Below are 19,883 nucleotides of genomic sequence, written 5' to 3' on the forward strand. Positions count from 1 at the left end.
CGAGTCGAAAAGACAAGTCGACAAACAACGTGAGAGGATTGTGACTCTGGAGACCAGCCGAAAACAAATGGAGAGTGACTTAGCTGACTTGCAAGAGTAAGAATCAATAATTTGGTGGCTTGACGTATCATAGAAATAAGGGATGATTTCACTTGCGGTGCAAGTGTAAGCATAAGTGAAATGCGCAAACTCACTCTTACACGCTGGAGCTTTGTGTGAAGGCCTGTGCAAACGGACGTAACATTGTTGTCCAACAACTCCCAACATTGTTGGCCAACATCTCCCAACATTGTTGGCCAACATCTCCCAACATTGTTGGCCAACAACTCCCAACATTGTTGGCCAACAACTCCCAACATTGTTGGCCGACATCTCCCAACATTGTTGGCCGACATCTCCCAACATTGTTGGCCGACAACTCCCAACATTGTTGGCCGACAACTCCCAACATTGTTGGCCGACAACTCCCAACATTGTTGGCCGACAACTCCCAACATTGTTGGCCGACAACTCCCAACATTGTTGGCCAACAACTCCCAACATTGTTGGCCAACAACTCCCAACATTGTTGGCCAACAACTCCCAACATTGTCGGCCAACATCTCCCAACATTGTCGGCCAACATCTCCCAACATTGTTGGCCAACATCTCCCAACGTTGTTGGCCAACATCTCCCAACATCGTTGGGTGTTACATGTTGCGTCCGTTTACACGCCCTGTTGCATGTTGTTGTGTTTTGTTGGGAGTTGTTGCACGAACTTTGAAACTGGTCAAACGTTTGAGCCAACAACTCCCAACATTTCTTTTGTTCCGTGATCACGGAACTGAGTAGCGGAACAATGTTGGAGCCGTTTCCACAGCTTTTCCAACATTTTTGGGGCCACGCACGCGCGTTACCTATGGTCTCCATGGTGATAGCAACGCATTAACATTGTGAAAACAAGATGGTAGCGGAATTTTGTAAGTTTACAAAGTCTTTTGGGTGCTCCATTTTACTTACCGAGTTTTTAAAGCTACAGCTACACAAATCAGAAGAACAACACAATGCGTATACGTGCCAAGAATGATTTAGATTTAGAGTGTTGATCTATGGCTTTGCGGTCTTGCCCCAGCACAGTCATAAAATGATTTGTTTATAGACCTCTTTCATAATGGCGGCCAAATAAAATATTCTTTTGTTTTAATGCTAGCAAGCCTTCCTAGCCTCGCTACCACGAGCAAATTTCAAAAGAACCTTTTTTTTAAAACGAGGGCAGTGGGGCTAATTAACATAAATACAAAAGAATGAAGAAGTGGTCGCCGTTTGTGAAAGTGGTCTGTAGGTTTACTTTGCGCGCGAAGCAAACAAAGGGCCTCCAAATTTAACCAATCAGAAGAAGCCATATCACCCGTGACTCCTTCTGCCATGTTTTTTCAGGGAAATAACAACTGATTTTCGCGGGACCGCGCATTCTAAAAAAAGACTCATTTGTAACTGTTCTGGGGACCCCACCCTGCTATAACAGCATTCTTAACTAATTCACTCTTGTACATACATAGCTTTTATTTAGACACGGAACAAGACATCAGTTACAACGTTAACTAATTTACAATAAGAAATAAAAGTAATTAACAACTGTTTTTTATTTCTGACGTGAAATGAGTCTGGCTTAGAAATCACAGCTTTACAGACCCCTCTTGAATAGCCCACTTTCGATATATTAAAATTCAGTCCTAAACAAAAGGGATCATCTCGAGGCTCTGGGGAATAAATAAAAGGATTTGTATGAGTTTATTCCCCAGAGCCTCGAGATGATGCCTTTTGTTTAGGACTGAATTTTAGTATATCGAAAGTGGGCTATTATGGGTACTCTTTTCCCTGTATCCCTAAAGTCGTAGGGAGCTCAGTCATGGTCCTTGAAAATGCTAATTTTAAAATAATCAGGCGCTAGATTGTTTAGTGCCTTAGACATCATGATAGCTTTTGCTTTTCCCTTTTAACAGAGGCCCTACTGTAATGCCAAGCACTGCTGGTATCGTTCAGTTTTAGTTAGCGATATAAGTGAGCTCGCCATGCTTTCTTTTATCTTATATTTCATCAGGAGAGTTGAAGTGCTCACCAAAGAGAAATCTGAGTCGGAAAGACTCAAAATGGAAGTTGAGGCCGCATACAGAACTCTTCAGTATAAACATGACCAGGAGAGCGAGGCACGACGGGTATCTGAAGCACTGCACAGTCAGCTGAAGGAACAGATTGCTAGATCGGACGAAAAACTTGCAAAGTATGTTAACATTAACGCTCCAAAGTTAAGTTTCTTTCAATTTATTGTCCGTTAGGGGCATTCACGCCTTTTCTGGGCTATTCGTTTTTTATCATCGATAACTGAGAAACATCTGTTCATTCAATTTTGGAGTTCACATTTACCATCCCAAGTGTGGCAGATGTATCCATGCGTCTGTCTTGTCATTGATCATGAATTTCGTCGTAAAATTGTCAAAGTAGCAGTGGATCCACGAGGTGATAGCCGAGTGGATCCGCAGACTACTTTGACAATGTTATGACGAAATTCATTGTCAATAACAGGACAGACGCATGAAAAACTGACATCAATTTGTTTTTTTACAATAACAAAAAGGCAGAGGGGTCAAAATTAAGGCAAAACACAAGAAGAACGCGAGACAAAAATGCGAGAAACTTCAATCTGACTCTAACAATAACGCGTCATTATCGCATAAATTATGAATTTATGTGTCTGTCCGCTTATTGACAATAAAAATTAGCTAATGAGCGCGCGAGCATTTTGCACTCATTGTAAAAGACTATTTTGATAAGTGCCCACTTGCTCATGTCCCCAAGTTTAACATCACTCGTCTGGCAATACAAACAATAGCCCTTATGCGTGATAACATCTGACTAGCTGATTTCACCACCAAGCCGCGAATTGGAAAATCTTGAGCCGGATCCCAAAGGAATAACTTGTAAAGAAAACCATGACCCACATGCAAACAGTATTACATTGGTGATGTCAAGATGATGTGAATAATTTTGTGCAAACGAGGCTTGGTGGTGTATTTTGAGTATATGACGTCATCATGCATAAGGCCAATTAAAGTCTCCAAATATCCCCTAACCTCTTGACACTTACCACCATATTCCTTTAAATTATAATATGCTGCAACCTTTTGAAAATTGTAGGGAACTGGAAAATCGTCAAAACTTGGAAGTCGACAAACGACAGCAGCAAATGGACAACAAATCTCTCAGAAACAACTTACAGCAATTAGAATCTGATTTACGAGATTTGAAAAGAGCTCTAGCCGAGGAACAAGATGCTCGAGCCGTTCAGAATGAGTTACTGGAAGACGAAAAAAGGAAAAACGAGGTGTTAGTGGAGGAAGCACGAAACCATTCTTTGCAGAAGACAGAGGCTTTGTACCAACTTGAGGCTGTGGATCAGACGCGAAAGAGCTATGAGGCCAGCAGTGGATCACTAAGAGAGGAACTCAAGGCGGCTCAGGTCAGCGGTGATGTATTGTGACAGCTTTCCAGTAAAAGCGATTTATGATTAGGGCTTCCGCATACGACTTGCTTACAAGTTGTCTTCACCACAAATCGTGTCTTGTAAATCAGACCTAAGGTACCCTTACGGAAAGAGGTTCACGAGTCGTGCATTTGTAAATGCTGGAAAGTCATAACGTACCGCTACTTGCATGCGAATAGGTCATTTTCGAAATATCGATATTCAGTTTGGTAGGGAGACAGAGAGGACAAAACGATAGAAACAAGTTGCAGCGAATGTGAAAGATATTAGCATATCATCCACTTTCCTTTGTCTTTGTCCTCTAAACGTCTCTTTCAAGCTGAATGTTAAATATCGAAAGTGGCCTATTTCGTCGTAAATAAAATTCGTCTTAATCGCTGTTAGAGCTTTCACGGGTCTGGAATCACTCAGGGTACGGCAACGGTAGCACCACAAAACAATAATTTTATTTCTGTAATGAGGAGATTGAAAAAGATCGTGCTGTTGCGTGCGTGTCCTCTAAGCCTATGTCCTATTTATTTGATCTTGCATCAATGCATTTAAGGGTGACACCACCATAATTGATGAAAATTCTTTCTCCACTTGACAAGAACTAGTCCAATACATAAGGTAACAGCTGATATATCAGCGATTTCCCATATCCAGTAGGGAGTATACAGACGGGATCCTTTTGATGAAAGACAACACTTTTTAAAGCTTCATATGGTGCTTCTTTCAGAGCAAACTCACTTTTCTAGAGCGAAGTCTAACGCACAATGAAAGCTTTGCATTTTGTCGACCATTTAAGTCGGCCATTTGTCATCAAACTTCACGCAGGCGCGGACAAACCGGAACCAGGTTTTGATGGTTCCGGTTTTGGATTCTTCCAGAGTCTCCCACGCCCTTTCCGGTAGGCAAGGGTAACGGAGGATCTGGGAACGAGATTGGGACGGCGGTTGAATCAAAGCGAGCTTCGAGTGAAGTCTCTTTTCCAAGAGAACGCAAAACTAAAGAGACCTCTGCTATCAGTTCACCCACAGACTCAAAACCTTACAATCACCTTAAATAGCATAATAAACAAAACAACAGTAAAGCAATGTTCAGTAGCTTTCTTTTGAATCATCCTTCCTCTGTATTTTTATAGGTGGAGTTAGCTGATACGAAGGCTCGGCTTGAGGCTAATAAAGCATCAATGGGGAAAGAAATCGCGCTTCTGAAAGAGAAACTGCAGAAGAAAGCCGAAAAAATGGTGAGTCAAAGAGGTTTCTAATGAGTAAGAACTACACAAGCAGACGAGTTAATCTGAACACTGGGTCATGTTACTTGAGAGGAACAAAGTGGCTCGGGAAGTTACACTTTTCATTAATACATTATCGGACTTGTTGTTTCCCACGATGTCAAAGAACGTACGGTAATGGGGATATCCCAACCTTAGTTGCGTCTGGGACATCTTACCCCGGCTTCTTAACCCGGGTGGGACATTTCACATGTAGCCCTGCATCTTTTAGAGTCCACTTGTTAATGAAGTGCGCATGCAAACTCTCTTCTTAAGATCAATCCCTGTATGGAACGCGTTATCACCTGGTGTTGTTAGATCGGCATCTTATCCAGAATTTATCCCGAGAGTGGCCACTACTTTAACATATTAATTTAATTCCTTCGTTTATTCTCATAATATGTAATTTGTAATTTCATATCATGTAATTTTAATTGTAATTTATTCCTTGCCGGATTCGCTGTAGTAAGCGCCAGTGGCAGTTACCTTGATTAAAGATTTATAGTGGTACTATGATCAAAAAATCATTTCCTTTTTTTCTTCAGATTTTGAAAGCGTGTTCGCTTAACACCTAACTGGCAAAATTTTGAGCTTTGAGTTTTATCCAAAGGCTGTTTATTTTGAGTGTATGTTTTGGATTTCATGGTCCGCCATTACTCACGTTCAAAACTGGCCGATTGGACCTCAGAGGGTTGGATCTAGAGAAAATGACGTCATTTACTCACCAGCTTAAAATTTCAGGGTGTAAACGCAATTCATTATATATGCAAAACACGGGTTGAAAAGTCTGAAAGCCCGAAACTCCCGTGCTGCATATTAATTAAGCCGCGTACACACCTCGACCCAGCTCTCTCAAGATTTTAAAGTTAGTAATGGCGGATCAATAAATAAGAAAATTCCAGCTAAAATAAACAGGTGTTTTTTTAAAATCAGAACTTAAAACGCGGGTGAGTTAGTGTTTAGTTAACATAGTTTTGAAATCCAAAGGAAAAACGAAATTTTTTTTTTGGTCGTAGTACCACTTTAAAAAAAGGGACGGGTTTTGGATAGTTGGATAATTATCCCTCATAACGCATTGCGGCTTGGAAAATTGTGTTGTGAATGAGGTCAATGACAGAACCAGCTAGATTTCAAGTTATATTAGTTCACTATGTTTTGTTTTTGTCATTTTGTCTCCTTGTAACAGGCAAGAAGCGAAGAAGCTCTCCAACAAACGCGATCTGAGCTCGACTCACGTGTGGCCAGCGGCAGGAGTGAACATGCGCAGATCAGCAGCAAGCTTGAAAGCGAGACGCAAACGCGAACGAGATTGGAGTCTGAGGTACGTCATGTAACCTCTTATAATTTGTCTTTACATTCAGCTACGCTTTAAAAATAACCTTGCTTACTTTACGCTTTTTTTCTTGCTTAGATCAATTCACTTAAAAGTGAATTGACGTGACACTTGAAATAACTGGAAATTATTTGCTTCATTCAGATATCCTCTCTACGATCGCGTTTAGAAAAGTCTGATAAAGAACTTGAAAAAGCCAGTGTCGGTCGAGTTGAGGCGGAAAGGTAGGAATTTTATATGTTTAATATGCATTGCATACTAGATAACCACTTTTCTTGACAGGGGGTTATTGTCCCCTTATTTGAATATGACTAACTGGGTTTAAATCTTCCGCGGTAGAGGAGAAGCGGCCAGTCGGCTAGCTAGATGTCTAGAAGAGAAATAATTAGACATCAGAGGCTGAGAAATTGATTGATTGATTGATTGATTGATTAATTGATTGATTGATTGATTGATTGATTGATTGGCAAAATCGGCTAACTCAATGTTGTACCCAATTCAAGATTCTTTATGTATTGTATTTGCATTTTAAAATCTAGCATTCACATTTGAATGACATAGAAATACCTGGAACGAAACGTTTTATTCCCAAAGGGTGGTTACTCTTGCCCTTTTACTCATGGGTAAATAGCGATTTCCCATGGGCATGGACATTTTTGTGTGTAACCGCTTTCCCTAGACCGAAAATGTCTAAGGGTTTTTTCCATGGATACACCAAAAAGAACAAAAGAACTTCCCATGACGTTCCTGAACTGAAAAGTACGGTTTATCCCTGAGGTGGCTTGGCCAATCATAGAGCAGAACGTAGCTAATGCACGAAGATCTCTAATTATATTAATTATACCCTTGAATCAATTAATTCTAATTTAATTAATTTATAATTTAATTAATTATACCATTTACTTATACCCTTTTTCTGTGTAACCGCATCCCCAAGGGTAACATGAAACCTGAGCTGAACCAAACCCAAGCCATTTACCCTCTGAAAAGGCCCCAAACCCAATTTGTGTGTAACCACAACTATTGATTGATGTTACAGTTAGGTATTTCATATGATTTTGTCAGTATCTTTTTTATTAGTAAGCACTGCACCATATTTTGTATTTCATCTTTTAATTGTAAAATTAAATTGAAAACGTATTCGCTAGTTATATTTTGTAGCTCGTAACCTTTTAAGAGTTTCTACATGAAAAGTCTGTTTATAAACCGATCGTTCGGTAACTCGCTCTCGCTAATTTCCGTTTCGTTAAACAAGCGATGCCATGTTTGACGGTCGATGCCATTCTTAGGATACGTTCGATTGACCCTATTCCGGAATAAGAATACGTGGAGTGATGAGTTAAAACGGTATGTCTGACGCTTTTGAAGCAACGAGGATAATTAAGATATGTTTAAAATAGCATTTTAGAAGGTGTTTGATAATTTTAATGTGAATCTCCGTAAAAACGAAGGATTTCTAACTTCTATTCCATGTATTCCTATTCCGGAATACGGTCAATCGAACGCGACCTTAGTAACCAAGCCTTTCTATTCGGTTAGCTTTCAATAAATTGTTAGGATAAGCTTCATTTAAATACTTTAAAATTGCAAATTTGAAGCCGTTGTTTCGGTAGTGTACTAGAGGATAAGTGCATTTTGCAATTGAATCGAGTTCGACGTCGTTCGATTAACTTTTTCTTATGTTTTTATCAGTTTTTGTTTTAGTTCTAAGTGATATACGCTGCTAATCTATTCCTAGATTAAATAGCATCGCTTGTTTACGAAAGGGAAAATTGCCTCACTCTCACACCATAACTACTAAATGTTGATTCTTCAAAAGGTTGCGAACCAAATCAGAACCGGTGTCTTGCTTTGGGATGTTATGTGTTGAAACGAGTTTCTTAATTTTGCAGACAAGCGCAGAATTTACGCGACGAGCTTTACCAGGCAAAGCTGAGACTCGAGAAGGAAACTGCGTCACTGAAGGAAGCAAACAAGGTTAAGTGATCTTTCGTTAAAGACGTATTCATCGTAGATGTGTAAAAATCAGTAATACAGCAAACGTAAAAATGATTCTTTGAGTGGAGACTAAAGTTCTGTTCACATTAGGCTAGATAATGATCGAATTACAATCCATTTAAGTTTGGACTGGGTTCACATCAACTAATTTCAATACGTGATTACTCTTAATTGGATATTAATTATTTCAAACATTCTCAAGGGGTTGTTTGAAGTAATTACAGTGCGTAATTGAACAGAATGGCGAACACGTGGAGAGAAGATTTGGATTCGTCTTCTTCTATTCTCGGAAGGTAACCTTGGTTCTCTTCTCGCCTCAAGCATGGTGATAATAAATTGGGAGCTTAAGCACGCGCGTTTTTGAGACGCGGACGGCAACCAGAAGAGAACATTTCGCGTACCAGGGCAGTGGCATCTCCCAGACTTTTATATTAATCATCTATAGTGGCGAAAAGATTCTTAGTAATGTAAATGTGGTTGTGTGAAGACAAGCTAAAAAACGCGCGTGCTTAAGCTCCCTAATTGTGGCAGCAGCGCGATACGGCAACATTTTGTCTCGCACTGCGAGGTTACCCTTCCGATTTTATATGTATTTTCGCAGATGTGACCAGAACCATAATTGAATAAAATTGAAAATTGTATTATACTACAGTTGATCATAATCAACGTTGAATGTGAACACAGCTTAAGACTTACTAGCCTGCGAACGCAGACGCATTTCGCAGGCTAAAGACTTACCTTATCGGTTAGAATTATTTATTCCGTTGTTCTTTTTCATACGGTAAGTGGAATGTAAAGCTGAGTGTGGCTCAGTGGTTTGGGCTTTTGCCTTGAGATGATCCCTAACCCGTTCTGACCATCTGTTGAATTTGATCGTTGAAGTCCCTGGTACAAATTCTCAGTCTGGTTTGTCTCCGGCCAGATGGGTTTCTTAACAGTCCTCGAAAGCCCCTACAGGGAGCGGTCAACTACGCATATATTTGGCCGTGTAGAACTAGGTATAACGGCAGGTTCAACCGTGTCGTTTGTCCAGCGGTGTCGCTTTCGAATGTTAGGCCAGTGAAAGGGGATTCATGTCTCTGTAAGTCCAAGTTTGTAACCTTTTTCGTTTCTCTTATCTTAGGCCTTAATGGTGAAGTTAGAGACAACAGAAAATAAAGCAAGCAATCTTGATATTGAGGTAAATATTAACTTAAGATCTATAAAGTCTATAATCTTTATGAGAAAGACGCGAGATCTCTTATTACATATGCGTGAGAAAGTGAATGCTATATCCTTTAAACTTTTCTGTTTAATATGTGCTCTCTATTGCAGCTGCAAACAGTAAATGTTATGCTGAATGAACGCGGTAGTCAGCTTAACCAAGTACAACGAGACACGGATCACCACAAGTCCCAGTTCGAACGACTGCAAGAAAATATTCGTCAGGAGAAGGTACTGAAAAAAAGAAGTTGTAGACACAAAAAATAGAACATTCGTCGACTGAGCTCTTTCGCCTCAAATTCAATTGTGACGTCACGATCTTCTTAAAGGTTATTGAAAAAAAAACTTCGTTAGAACTCGCTTTGGAAACAAGGTTCAAATGAAATCGACGTTAAGGGCCTATTAATTTTTATAACGATTAGATATTTAAGGAAACGTTTACTGCAAACATTCTTGCAATCAATTTTCGTTTCTTACTGCTGTCAATCACTTTTGCAAAATGGGTTCATGGATACATCTAGCGTTGTGATTGGCTGATTTCACTTTGTCGGTTTCTCTATTCAACAGCCTGTCAACTGTCACTGCAATCAAAATGGCCAGCAGTAAAAAGTGAAAGCATTGGCTTCAGAGATCACATAGTTATGAAAGGCGCCGTAACCTTACTTTTTTCGACTGCTAGCATTTACTTCTATCTCAGTCGAGGGGCGGGCTTAAATTGTCAATCGTGTTTGTCACACAATCGAGAGAAACGGCCGAGAAAGGCGGTTTCTTTCTATTGCGAGACAGTCAGAAGTAACAGACTCCTAGCAATTTATATTTCTTTCTGGTTAGTCGCAAGAATGATCAAGCACATGCTTTGCAACCTTTTGTCGCAAACTTAGCTCTTTTAATTTGCTTTCATTTATTTATTTATTCTTATTTATTTAGGAGTAGGTTTTGATGAAATTTTACGTAGGTTGTTATCTTTGATAATAGTTTTTATTGGTTTATGGAGGGGAGGGGGAATTATGTTATCTCGTCAACGTAGCCTGGCATCTCTCTTTTTTTCTTTTTTAGGAGCAAAAATCAAGACTCACTGCGAAATTAGAAAGCTCTGAACTCAAGTAAGTGAAACAGATACAAAATGATAGCTAGTTGTATTGCTTCTGGCTGCACTGATTCGTGTTTCAGGGTTGGCGCGTCAGGTATTTCATTGTCTGTGTTTCTCTCCTCATCAAAACATCAACATTTTATTTTACTGCTTTGATGCTATTCACTGATGTGGACCTGCTATACCCACCCACCCATACACTCACGAAGGACAGCCACAACACCGGAAACTTCATGCCCTGCTCTTCTCGAATAGTGTGTGGGTTTCTTTAACGTCCCCAAGGAACTTATGAACATGAAAGATATTTGTGAGACGGGGCCTACGGTTTAAAGTCCTTATCCGAGAAGACTTGAAAGTCTAACCATTTGCGGGTATTATGACAAAGACAGCACTTTCTCCTCAGTTATTTTAAGACCCTGAGTGTTGGTCGAACTCACGACCTTCCGCATGGCAGCCCGGTGCTCAACCAATTGAGCCACTGGTACGCGGTGTCATTATCTGAACTTTGAATAAGTAGGCATCTTGCTGGACTTGGCTCAAGTTGTGCGAAGTAAGGTCAAAACGGATGCGAGAATATGGAATAAGATTCCTCTAACCCACATCGAATAGCTCGACTCATAAACAATTATTCCATGAGCTAACAAGCGCAAAAGGAACAATTGTTGTTTTATTACTTTTCAATAACTTTTAATCGTTTGGGTTCTTGAAAATTTCGCTTCCCGATGCAGATTCCTCTGCTTGGTGACACTTGGTACCATTATATCGAATATGAGCTTCTAAACGTGATTCAGCAAACCAACCAAAACGCTAGAAATGCAATTACTAAAGTTGAAATTTTTCTTTTATTGAGAGTTTAAAGGCCCTTGTTTACCCGAAAGACATTGCGCGCTTGTGCTGTTGTTTTGAAATAGTTCCAGTGTTTTGATTGGGTATTCGCCGGTGATTTTCCGATTTTCCGTCTGTGCTCAATTCATCGCAGCGCGCAATGTCTTTTGGGTGAACTTGGGCCTTAAGGTTTTGCACGGCAGCCATGTTGCATGGCAGGAACAATGAAGATGTTTTGCATTAGAAAGAACATTTGTTCCCAAAGGAAAAATAATCTATTGTTCCTGCCATGCAACATGGCTGCCTCTCAAAACCTCTATTGTCCTGACATGCGAAATGTTCGCTTCTGAATTCCGACCTTGGCTGAAAAGCGCCTCGTGCTTAACTACTTATTTGTAAGTAACGCTGTGTTTTGGTTTTTTTTTTTTTTTTCTTTCTCTCTTTTAGAATTTCCAGTCTTCACAGGGACTGTGAGTCGCTTCAACGTCGACTAGAGGAAAGCAACGAGAAGCTAAGAAAGCAAGAGGAAGCTTCTTTAAGATCAGAGGTGAGGATTTAACCTGTCGTTCTCCGATACTGTCAGTAATTATAAGTTATTGAGTGGGCGCGCGAGGATGGTATTTATATCTGATCATAGTTCATATAGATTGACTAGTCATGAAACTCTGGAAACTTCAAAAGCGAGAACAGTACTGGTAGTCTTTACACTAGATCGTAAGTAAACTTAGGAAAATCTCAAGTCAAGTAATTTTTTAAATTACTTTAAAACGAATTGCACACAAATGTGTAAACACATGATTGACATGTTTGGAGTGCCTGGCGCAGCCCAAGAAACCGCAAGTCGCTCGGAAGGATGGTTTTCAAGTCACTTATCTCTTGCTTGAATCGTTTTAAATCTCCGACTTTAATGAGATGCAAAGAAAAATAACTTGAGTTTTAACTTAGGCCTTCACACGCGCATTTTTGGTTAAGTACTTCATTTTGACTTGACAGTGTCCATGTGTCCATGTGCCCATGCACAATCATTTGTCGATGGTCTGTCATTTAGAAAAAGGGTATGGTTTGGGCATCGTTATGCAGGGCCAAAACAGCAAACAAAAACATAAAACAAAGAAACATGTCGAGTTTCATAACCATCTCCATATATTAACTGTGATCCGATATAGGGAAGATATCGTTGACATCACCTATTGTCATTAATTCATTAATGTACCAACCAGAGTTTCATTCACAAAGGATCTTTTGTTCCTGTGGTTTACAAAAGTAATGTTTGTAAACAGATACCTTCCCTATACGGTCTTTGAGGTGCATATACTAAACATTTCTTTTTGGTCTGCAGGAGAAATTGAACTCCATGCTTGCTTCTTCCAGAGCTGATTTCGAGAAGGTACTTTTACTCGTTCTGTTTGTCTGTTGTTTGTTTGTTTTTTTCATTTTTTTCTGGGGCGTTCAATTCCAACCGCCATCTTGTGTCGTGAACTGACTACTATCTACGTGTTTTATTCCCGTTTCTCTGACGCCTAAAGCGCTTCTAATGGAAAAAGGGGTTTTAGTTTCTCTTCAATCGGCCAAAAATCCCAGGCCAAAAAAATACATTGTACAACGTGTACATTATGCAAAGTGTTGTTGTTGTTGTTGTTTTCTCTAAACAGAGCAAACAAGTTATGCTGGCCAAAGAAGAAACTCTTTTGGACACAATCAACAAACTGAAATCTGACATTGACAAAGGAAAAGAGAAGAGTGCTCAACAGAAAGCTCAAATTAGAGACTTGCAACAGGTTTGGTTTTCGTTTTGTTTGAACTGATTTTGCAAAATGTTGCAAGGTGGAATACTATAAGGCAGAAAGGGTGCCCAAATGACGTAATCACTTTCGGTCATACCACAAAGCCGTCAACTCCGTACCTTTTTCTTTAGGGAGCTTAAGCACGCGCGTTTTTAGAGACGCGGACGGCCACCGGAAGTGAGTTGTTTGCCCTTTAAACTTGTCTTCACACAAACACATTCACATTGCTAAGTATCTTTTCTCCATTAGAGATGATTAGTATAAAAGTCTAGGAGACACCTCTGTCTTTGCACTGGAAATGTTCTCTTCCGGTTGCCGTCCGCGTCTCAAAAACGCGCGTTTTGTAAATGACGTCACGGCAGGGGCTCGTAATTGGATGCACAACGATTTGAATAAGCATCACGAAATGTCCCCTTGGTCTTCTCCCCAACTTCAATTCACTCGTGTCTGGGAATACAGACAATTAACGTCACAAAGTGTCCCCCAAACTCAAGTGCTCAAGTAAAGATAAACAGCTGCATTTACCCTCATCAACTCGAAAAATAACGTTAACGCTAACGCTAACGTTAACGTTAACGCTGTAGTAAACGACCACAAGACAGCTAGATGGAAAACTTCAATGGCATGAAGTTTGTCTGTGCGCTTAAGCCTTCATTTAAAGTGCCAATGATCTCAACAGAATTTTCCGTTTCAAATTTTTTTTTGTAACCTTTGTTCCTAACATATCAAGTTGTTTTTTATAATCTTCTCCCTGCAATACCACTTCTTTATATAATTTGAAAGTTAGAAAAACTGTCCATAGTTTGATGTATAAAAAAAGAGGAGTGGGTTCGATACCGGGATGACGTCACACACTGCTTTGCATCGTCCTCCTCGAAGAACTGTACAAATGTGACGTCAAACCTTTTTATTAAACCAAGTCTTCTCTTTCCTTGCTCGATCGTACCTTACATTAAAGCTGGTTTTCCGACGTTTTGTAAGAAGACAGCAAACAAAACTGTTTTGTACATGGCGGCCAGAGAATTGATGCAGCGGAAAAGTGTTTGAGGTGATAGGCAGTTTAATGGTTAAACAATTTACGTTTTGTCAGTTCGGACTTTTCGTTGAATTTATTCTTTCTGATTTGCTCTAGGAGTTGAACGAGACGTCGAAGAAACTTGTACAATCGGAAACATCCCTAGAGATGCAAATTAAGGTAGGTTGTTTTTGGCGCACACAATCGATGAGCCTATCGTAGCGCAAAGGGAATACACGCGTCCGCCGCAAAGCTTAAAAGCGCGGGAAACACTTTTAACTTCTTTCGATGTGTCTCGCACGATTTCAAATGTAGATTAATTAAACTTTATATAGTGTACTTTTGAAGTTTGAAGAAAAATCTGTTGTAAATTCGCAGAAATATGAAAGTGGCTCAATTTTTGACCAAGAAACGTATGTCAAAAATGTATGTATATATCAAGTCGCGGGAACCACGAGAAAATTGCGGGAACACATGAGCCCAACAAATTTGACCTGTTCCCAACTCTCAGCTAGTAGAGCATTGCACCGACATCGCAGAGGTCGTGGGTTCGAATCCTGTTGGAGCCAGCTGAATTTATTTAGGTTTCTATAAGAGACAATTGCTTTAAATTATCCAGATAAGTGCGACGGCCATTTCTCTGTTGCCCCGTGACATTCTTCGCAAAATTTGACAGTTTTGAGGTGCTATTTTCCCGCTAATTTCCAATCGTTTTCCGCTGGCAAAAATGGGAGCTTTATTCTCTGTAGAGTCTTTTACAGTTTGATGGTTTAGGTTTATTTTGAGAATGCGAAATTAACTTTTCTTTTCTTTTTATTAGCTTCGCGAAGAGCTGGAAGACGAGCGATCTCGATTGAGAAACCAGTTGATTAATTTAGAAAACACGGTACGTAGTTAGGGCGCGTTCGATTGACCGTATTCCGGAATAGGAATACATGGAATATAAGTTAGAAATCCTTCGTTTTTACGGGAATTCACATTAAAATTGTCAAACATCTGCTAAAATGCTGTTTTAAACTTATTTTAGTTATCCTTGCTGCTTCAAAACGTGCCAAACATACCGTTTTAATCATCACTCCATGTATTCTTATTCCGGAATAGGGTCAATCGAACGCGCCCTTAGACTCTGAACCTAAAGTTACTCTTCCAACAAAGTAGTGCTTAATTGTAGTGAATACTTGCTTATATCATGTCCCATGCATGAACAGAGAAAAAAGAAAAAACGAGTTTTAGTATTAGAAATTTCATCCAAGCTAGGTTTAGCAGCAAATTCTTTTGTGCATTCAAACAAGTTTCACACCTACAATACTTGTAAATTGAGACTTGATTAAGTTTCTTTTCTCAAACCTGAAATGAATTTTCTTTTTCCCAAGAAAACATTTGCGGCATTTCAGTATATTTCTTCTTGTCTTTGCAGGTAGCTACAGTAGAAGCTACACGGGGAGAAGTGACCGCAAGCGCCATGAAACTCGAGGAGGAATTGGAACACACTAAAAGAGTGCAAGGGGAGACCACTGAACGATTGGTTTCAAGAAGCGCGGACGTGGAATCCGTCACCAGATCCCTGGTAAGTACGCGGGGAACGTTACGCGCGATCATTATGTTTTTCAGATTTACGCGCGCCATTCTACGGTACTATCCACTAAATTCAAGGGTCGTTACAAATAAAGCTTTAAAAATCAAAGACAAAAATATAACAGTTATAATGTTTACATCTCAACCTCTACATTAACAGTTGATGATCACCAAACCACAAATTATTTGCCAGCTAGCGCTTTGGTTGTTCTGGTACATTGCAAGCTGATTTTGAAAGGATTAATGTAAACGTTTTGTCATTTGTTAACAATGCTTAACAAAAAAAAAAGATTTATCTCTAAGAGAATTTTTAAAATGTGCGGTCGGTTAACAATATAGCTGATATTTTAAACTTTTCTCTTAAAGTGAACTAACAGATAATGTTCCTTTTTCGTAGTCTCACGGAGAGGATGCCAATGATCTGGTAACTACTCTTTAAGACACATGTAAAAATGATAAAACATAACCATAATTTCTTAATTTGTAAACAGAAAAAGCGTTTTGGGAGGCCAAATCACATTGCTGCTTTCGAGAAAATCACGTACGTGGTTGCTGCGTGACGTGCTGCCTTATGATGTCACGCTCTTGTCAGGTTTTCGTCACACAACATGAACTGCATTCACCACCAAGACCAAATTTCTTTGTTTACGTTGGCGGACTTGGCGTCATTGTTACGTTTTTCTGTAATCAACATAAGTGATAGAACACGAATTCAACTAAAATCAATGCATTTCAGTCAAACTTTTTTCTCAAATAAGTATAATTGACAGCAAGTTTCCCTGAGGAAATAAAAAATAAATTACTTTTTAGGAGGTTTGGTTAACCAAAATTACAAATTTATAGTAAAGAGTTCTTGTTATGCTTACGACGTTATATGAGTCATTGATCGAGGACATTTGATTTTTGATTTTTTTTTTACGCAACTTGTTTCTTGTGAAATATTTTTAACTTTAGTTTCTTATTTGTAAAATGCAGTTATCTTCGAGCGGGTTTAATCAGTCTTCCAAGCTCTTTTTGGAGGATAAATGTAACATGGTAATTGGACAATTCTTGTTAGCCTACAGCGATCATTTTATTTTCATATCCGTCTTCCTTTTTTTTTTTTTTTTTTTTCAATTTCCAACGAGTAATCGATTCTCGGTTGTTTGTGTATTTTTCGCTGTTATCGTTCTCTGGCATAGGAGTTGTTAGATTAATGAAAGAAATGTTAATTAAGGATCTTACTCCGGGTTTTCATTTCAGTTTCTCGAATTTTTCAAGCATGAAAATGGTGTTTTCATAACAAGGACTGTCATAAATATAAATGAATCGATGTTAGATTGATTACTCCACGGCAGCTGAAAGAGTCAACTGCAATTAGAGAGCGGAAAACGGAGGACTTGTTTTCAAAGGCCGGAATCTTCTCCAGTGTCGGGAAAAATGACAGGCAGATAAAAAAAAAAAACGCGTTAAGCTTACGTTGTTTCTTTCTCTCTTCGTTTTTTGTTTCATATAATGCCATTTAATTGTTGTTGATTAGTTTCAAAACCGTTGACATTTATTTTAATTTAAGAAAGCAAGGCGGTGTTATCTTTGTCGTAAATTGATCTCAAATAGCTTAAATCCATTCCATTTACGGACCATTTCGAGGTGTTTATAGTAAAGGTTTCTGTTTGCACAATTGCCCTTCAATTCAGATTTCTAGAAAATCCCATTATCAACACGTAAAGGTCTATTAACAATCGTTAATGAGTAATACGGCTTTCATTTAAGAGCTTCATCCTTGCATAAAAGAAATCATTTATTGTCGGATAAGAACTCTTGGACGGAAGGACCGTGTTTGTTAAAACGAGGATTTTCTGGTGAATGGAAATCAGGGACTGGTAATATCAAGAAAATGAATCTGAACAATTTGGTAAGCGCTGAGGCAATCTATAGGGAGATGAAACGCTACAAAACTGGATATTGATCATGAACGAGCACAAAAAAAACCAATAGTTTTACGCGCTCCAAACGTGCGTTTTAATTTTAACACATTTCCTTGAGCAGCAACGTGAAATATACCTAGTTGGCATCGCGTCTTCTTCAAACGGTGAACGTCTTCCCTAAAATTAATGTTTTGCCGAGAATGGAAGAAACTTGTTTCATATAAAATCATTTCTTGCCAGTTGGCTACAGGTATAAGCTACTTCTCAAAAGAGAAAGAAAGGTTAGAATGAGAGAATTTTCATGTTTTTGCGTCAAGAAGCAGTCTTCCTTTTTCCCGTAAACGCGATTGTGCCAGATCTGTCTAATATAGTTTGTGGCGAAACTCCAGGAAGGAATTATGTGTTTTTCATTCTCTCCCTTAACTTAGGCGCTATTCACACCTGTTTCATTCTTGGGCCAAAAACCCTTCTTTTTCGTAAATAAACACGGCTATATATTTTGCGGTGACTTTTTTGTCACGTTGCTGTAGTCATTGCTTGAGCTCAATAGCTAACAGAATAAATTGTTCGAGTAAGGCGTTGAGCTGCAGTTGAAAACTTAATTCCTACCTTTCACCGACCAACGACATCATCAGGGAAGAGGAAAATTTACAGCTCCGAGTCGGGGATTGGATAGCGATGAAGGTGATACCGTAGTAAACTACTTGAGTTGTTCCATTTTTCTTTTTTTGATTTCTTAATTGGAGCACTATAACTGTGGTTCTACTCTGTACAATGAGATGTCCAATACGTAAGTAAGCAAGTAAGTAGTACTTTTTCCGCGTAGACAAAATAGAGCTTAAAATAATACTCGTGGGAACGTGCCCGTGAAATCAGGACCCAAAATCGAAATCGAAAATTTCACAATAAAATTACATGGCTCGGATAAGTAACATATACAATCATAGTTAAACGAGGGGCTGGTTATGAAATCTTAAGGGGAACCTCCACTAAAACAAGAATTTAACTTTAAATATTGAACATAATGTTTTCAATCAAAACTGTGCGATCTTTTTCCAATGGAAGCGTCTGTATCCGAAATAGACAAATTCAAAAACGTTTGTTTTGGTTGTCAAATTTCTCGGGCGCTGCCAGTTTGAATAATTGTGACGTGTATAATGGTTGCTGTAAAGAGTGTTTTCACTTAAGTGATCAGTTACCTTGTTTTTCCATTGAAGAAAAGAGGAAGAAGAAAGGAAACGTCTGCATGATAATAGAGCTCAATTCCCGGAGGATTAACTGATTAGATTGTAATGTGAAGTGCTAGTTTTGTACCCCATATGAACCATGTGAGCGTTAGCCCTACTAATGGAAATGGCCCACACAAGGACAGAGAAAAACTCTGACCAGGGTGGGAATGAAACCCACGACCTTCGGGTTAGATCGCCGCTGCTCTACCGACTGAGCTACAAGGTCAGACGGTAGCAGGCCGTAGGAACTGAAGGATTAGTTAGGTACACCAACACTCTATTGTTTTCACACAAACAGCTTTTGTTTTTAAACAATAGACCTTATTCATAAATGGCGGTCACATTTATAATTCTTTTGTCCACGTGCAAATTAGCCTACCAAGCCTCATTTTAGAGCAAGAATTCTTTTCAATTCACTGTATGGTATCGAGGCTTGGTAGGCTAATTTGCACTTTGACAAAAGAATTATAAATTGACCGCCATTTATGAATAAGGTCTATAGAGCAACAATTACACGTCCAGTTATTTAAAATGGCCGCGCCCGGGAAATTTGAAAACCAAAACAGGCGTTTTTAAAATATGTTTTTTTCGGATACAAACGCTTCCGTTAGAAAAAGTTCGAACAATTGTAATGGTAAGCATTGTATTCAGTATTTTAAAGTTGTATTCTTGTTTTAGTAGTCCCTTTAAAACCTACAAAAGCGAGAATGATGTTGAATTGACCGTGACCCAACACGATATTTTGTTTTCGCTTCCCACGGGTTCGCAAATTAGTTGCGCATAATTTAATCGAAGGATTTGATTGGTTATCTTCTCGAAAAGAGATATTCAATATTCGCGTCAGATCTGTATCTCATTCACAAACTCGAGGCGACACGAATATTGCATATGACTTATGTACACTAGGTATTTTTGGTCATCCAAGACATGCATTGAAAGAAACGTTTATGTATGAAAAGAAAAGAAATCTGTATCAGATATACAGATATTGAGTAATAAAACATTTCTTTTGTTTTCCCATCATGAATTGTTGATGAGTTTTATAAGTCAAGTAAAATGATTTTAAATTACATATCTGTTAACCCTTCTTAAAATCTTTAATGTTGTCGCAATTTCTAACTGTAATTCGTAACGTCGTGTAATTAGAG

The 19,883-nt window shown here is 39.0% G+C and overlaps 1 protein-coding gene across 5 annotated transcripts in view; it reads left to right on the plus strand.

Moving 5' to 3' along the window:
• Positions 1-19,883, plus strand: part of LOC138010807 (trichohyalin-like) — an 82,968-nt gene that overhangs the window by 41,322 nt on the left and 21,763 nt on the right. For 4 of the 5 annotated variants that reach the window (XM_068857784.1, XM_068857788.1, XM_068857785.1 and 1 more), the window contains 17 exons: positions 1-96; positions 2,082-2,261; positions 3,176-3,497; positions 4,645-4,749; positions 5,963-6,097; positions 6,254-6,333; positions 8,002-8,086; positions 9,231-9,287; positions 9,422-9,541; positions 10,367-10,413; positions 11,673-11,772; positions 12,565-12,612; positions 12,878-13,003; positions 14,142-14,204; positions 14,845-14,910; positions 15,442-15,591; positions 15,997-16,023. The exon at positions 1-96 is cut by the window's left edge and continues 37 nt beyond it. In XM_068857784.1, coding sequence (XP_068713885.1) covers positions 1-96; positions 2,082-2,261; positions 3,176-3,497; positions 4,645-4,749; positions 5,963-6,097; positions 6,254-6,333; positions 8,002-8,086; positions 9,231-9,287; positions 9,422-9,541; positions 10,367-10,413; positions 11,673-11,772; positions 12,565-12,612; positions 12,878-13,003; positions 14,142-14,204; positions 14,845-14,910; positions 15,442-15,591; positions 15,997-16,023 — 1,807 coding nt within the window. The remainder of the gene's footprint in view (positions 97-2,081; positions 2,262-3,175; positions 3,498-4,644; positions 4,750-5,962; positions 6,098-6,253; positions 6,334-8,001; positions 8,087-9,230; positions 9,288-9,421; positions 9,542-10,366; positions 10,414-11,672; positions 11,773-12,564; positions 12,613-12,877; positions 13,004-14,141; positions 14,205-14,844; positions 14,911-15,441; positions 15,592-15,996; positions 16,024-19,883) is intronic. The other variant, XM_068857787.1, reaches the window with a different exon arrangement.

The sequence above is a fragment of the Montipora foliosa genome, chromosome 7 (genome assembly GCF_036669935.1).
Source record: "Montipora foliosa isolate CH-2021 chromosome 7, ASM3666993v2, whole genome shotgun sequence".
NCBI lineage: Eukaryota > Metazoa > Cnidaria > Anthozoa > Scleractinia > Acroporidae > Montipora > Montipora foliosa.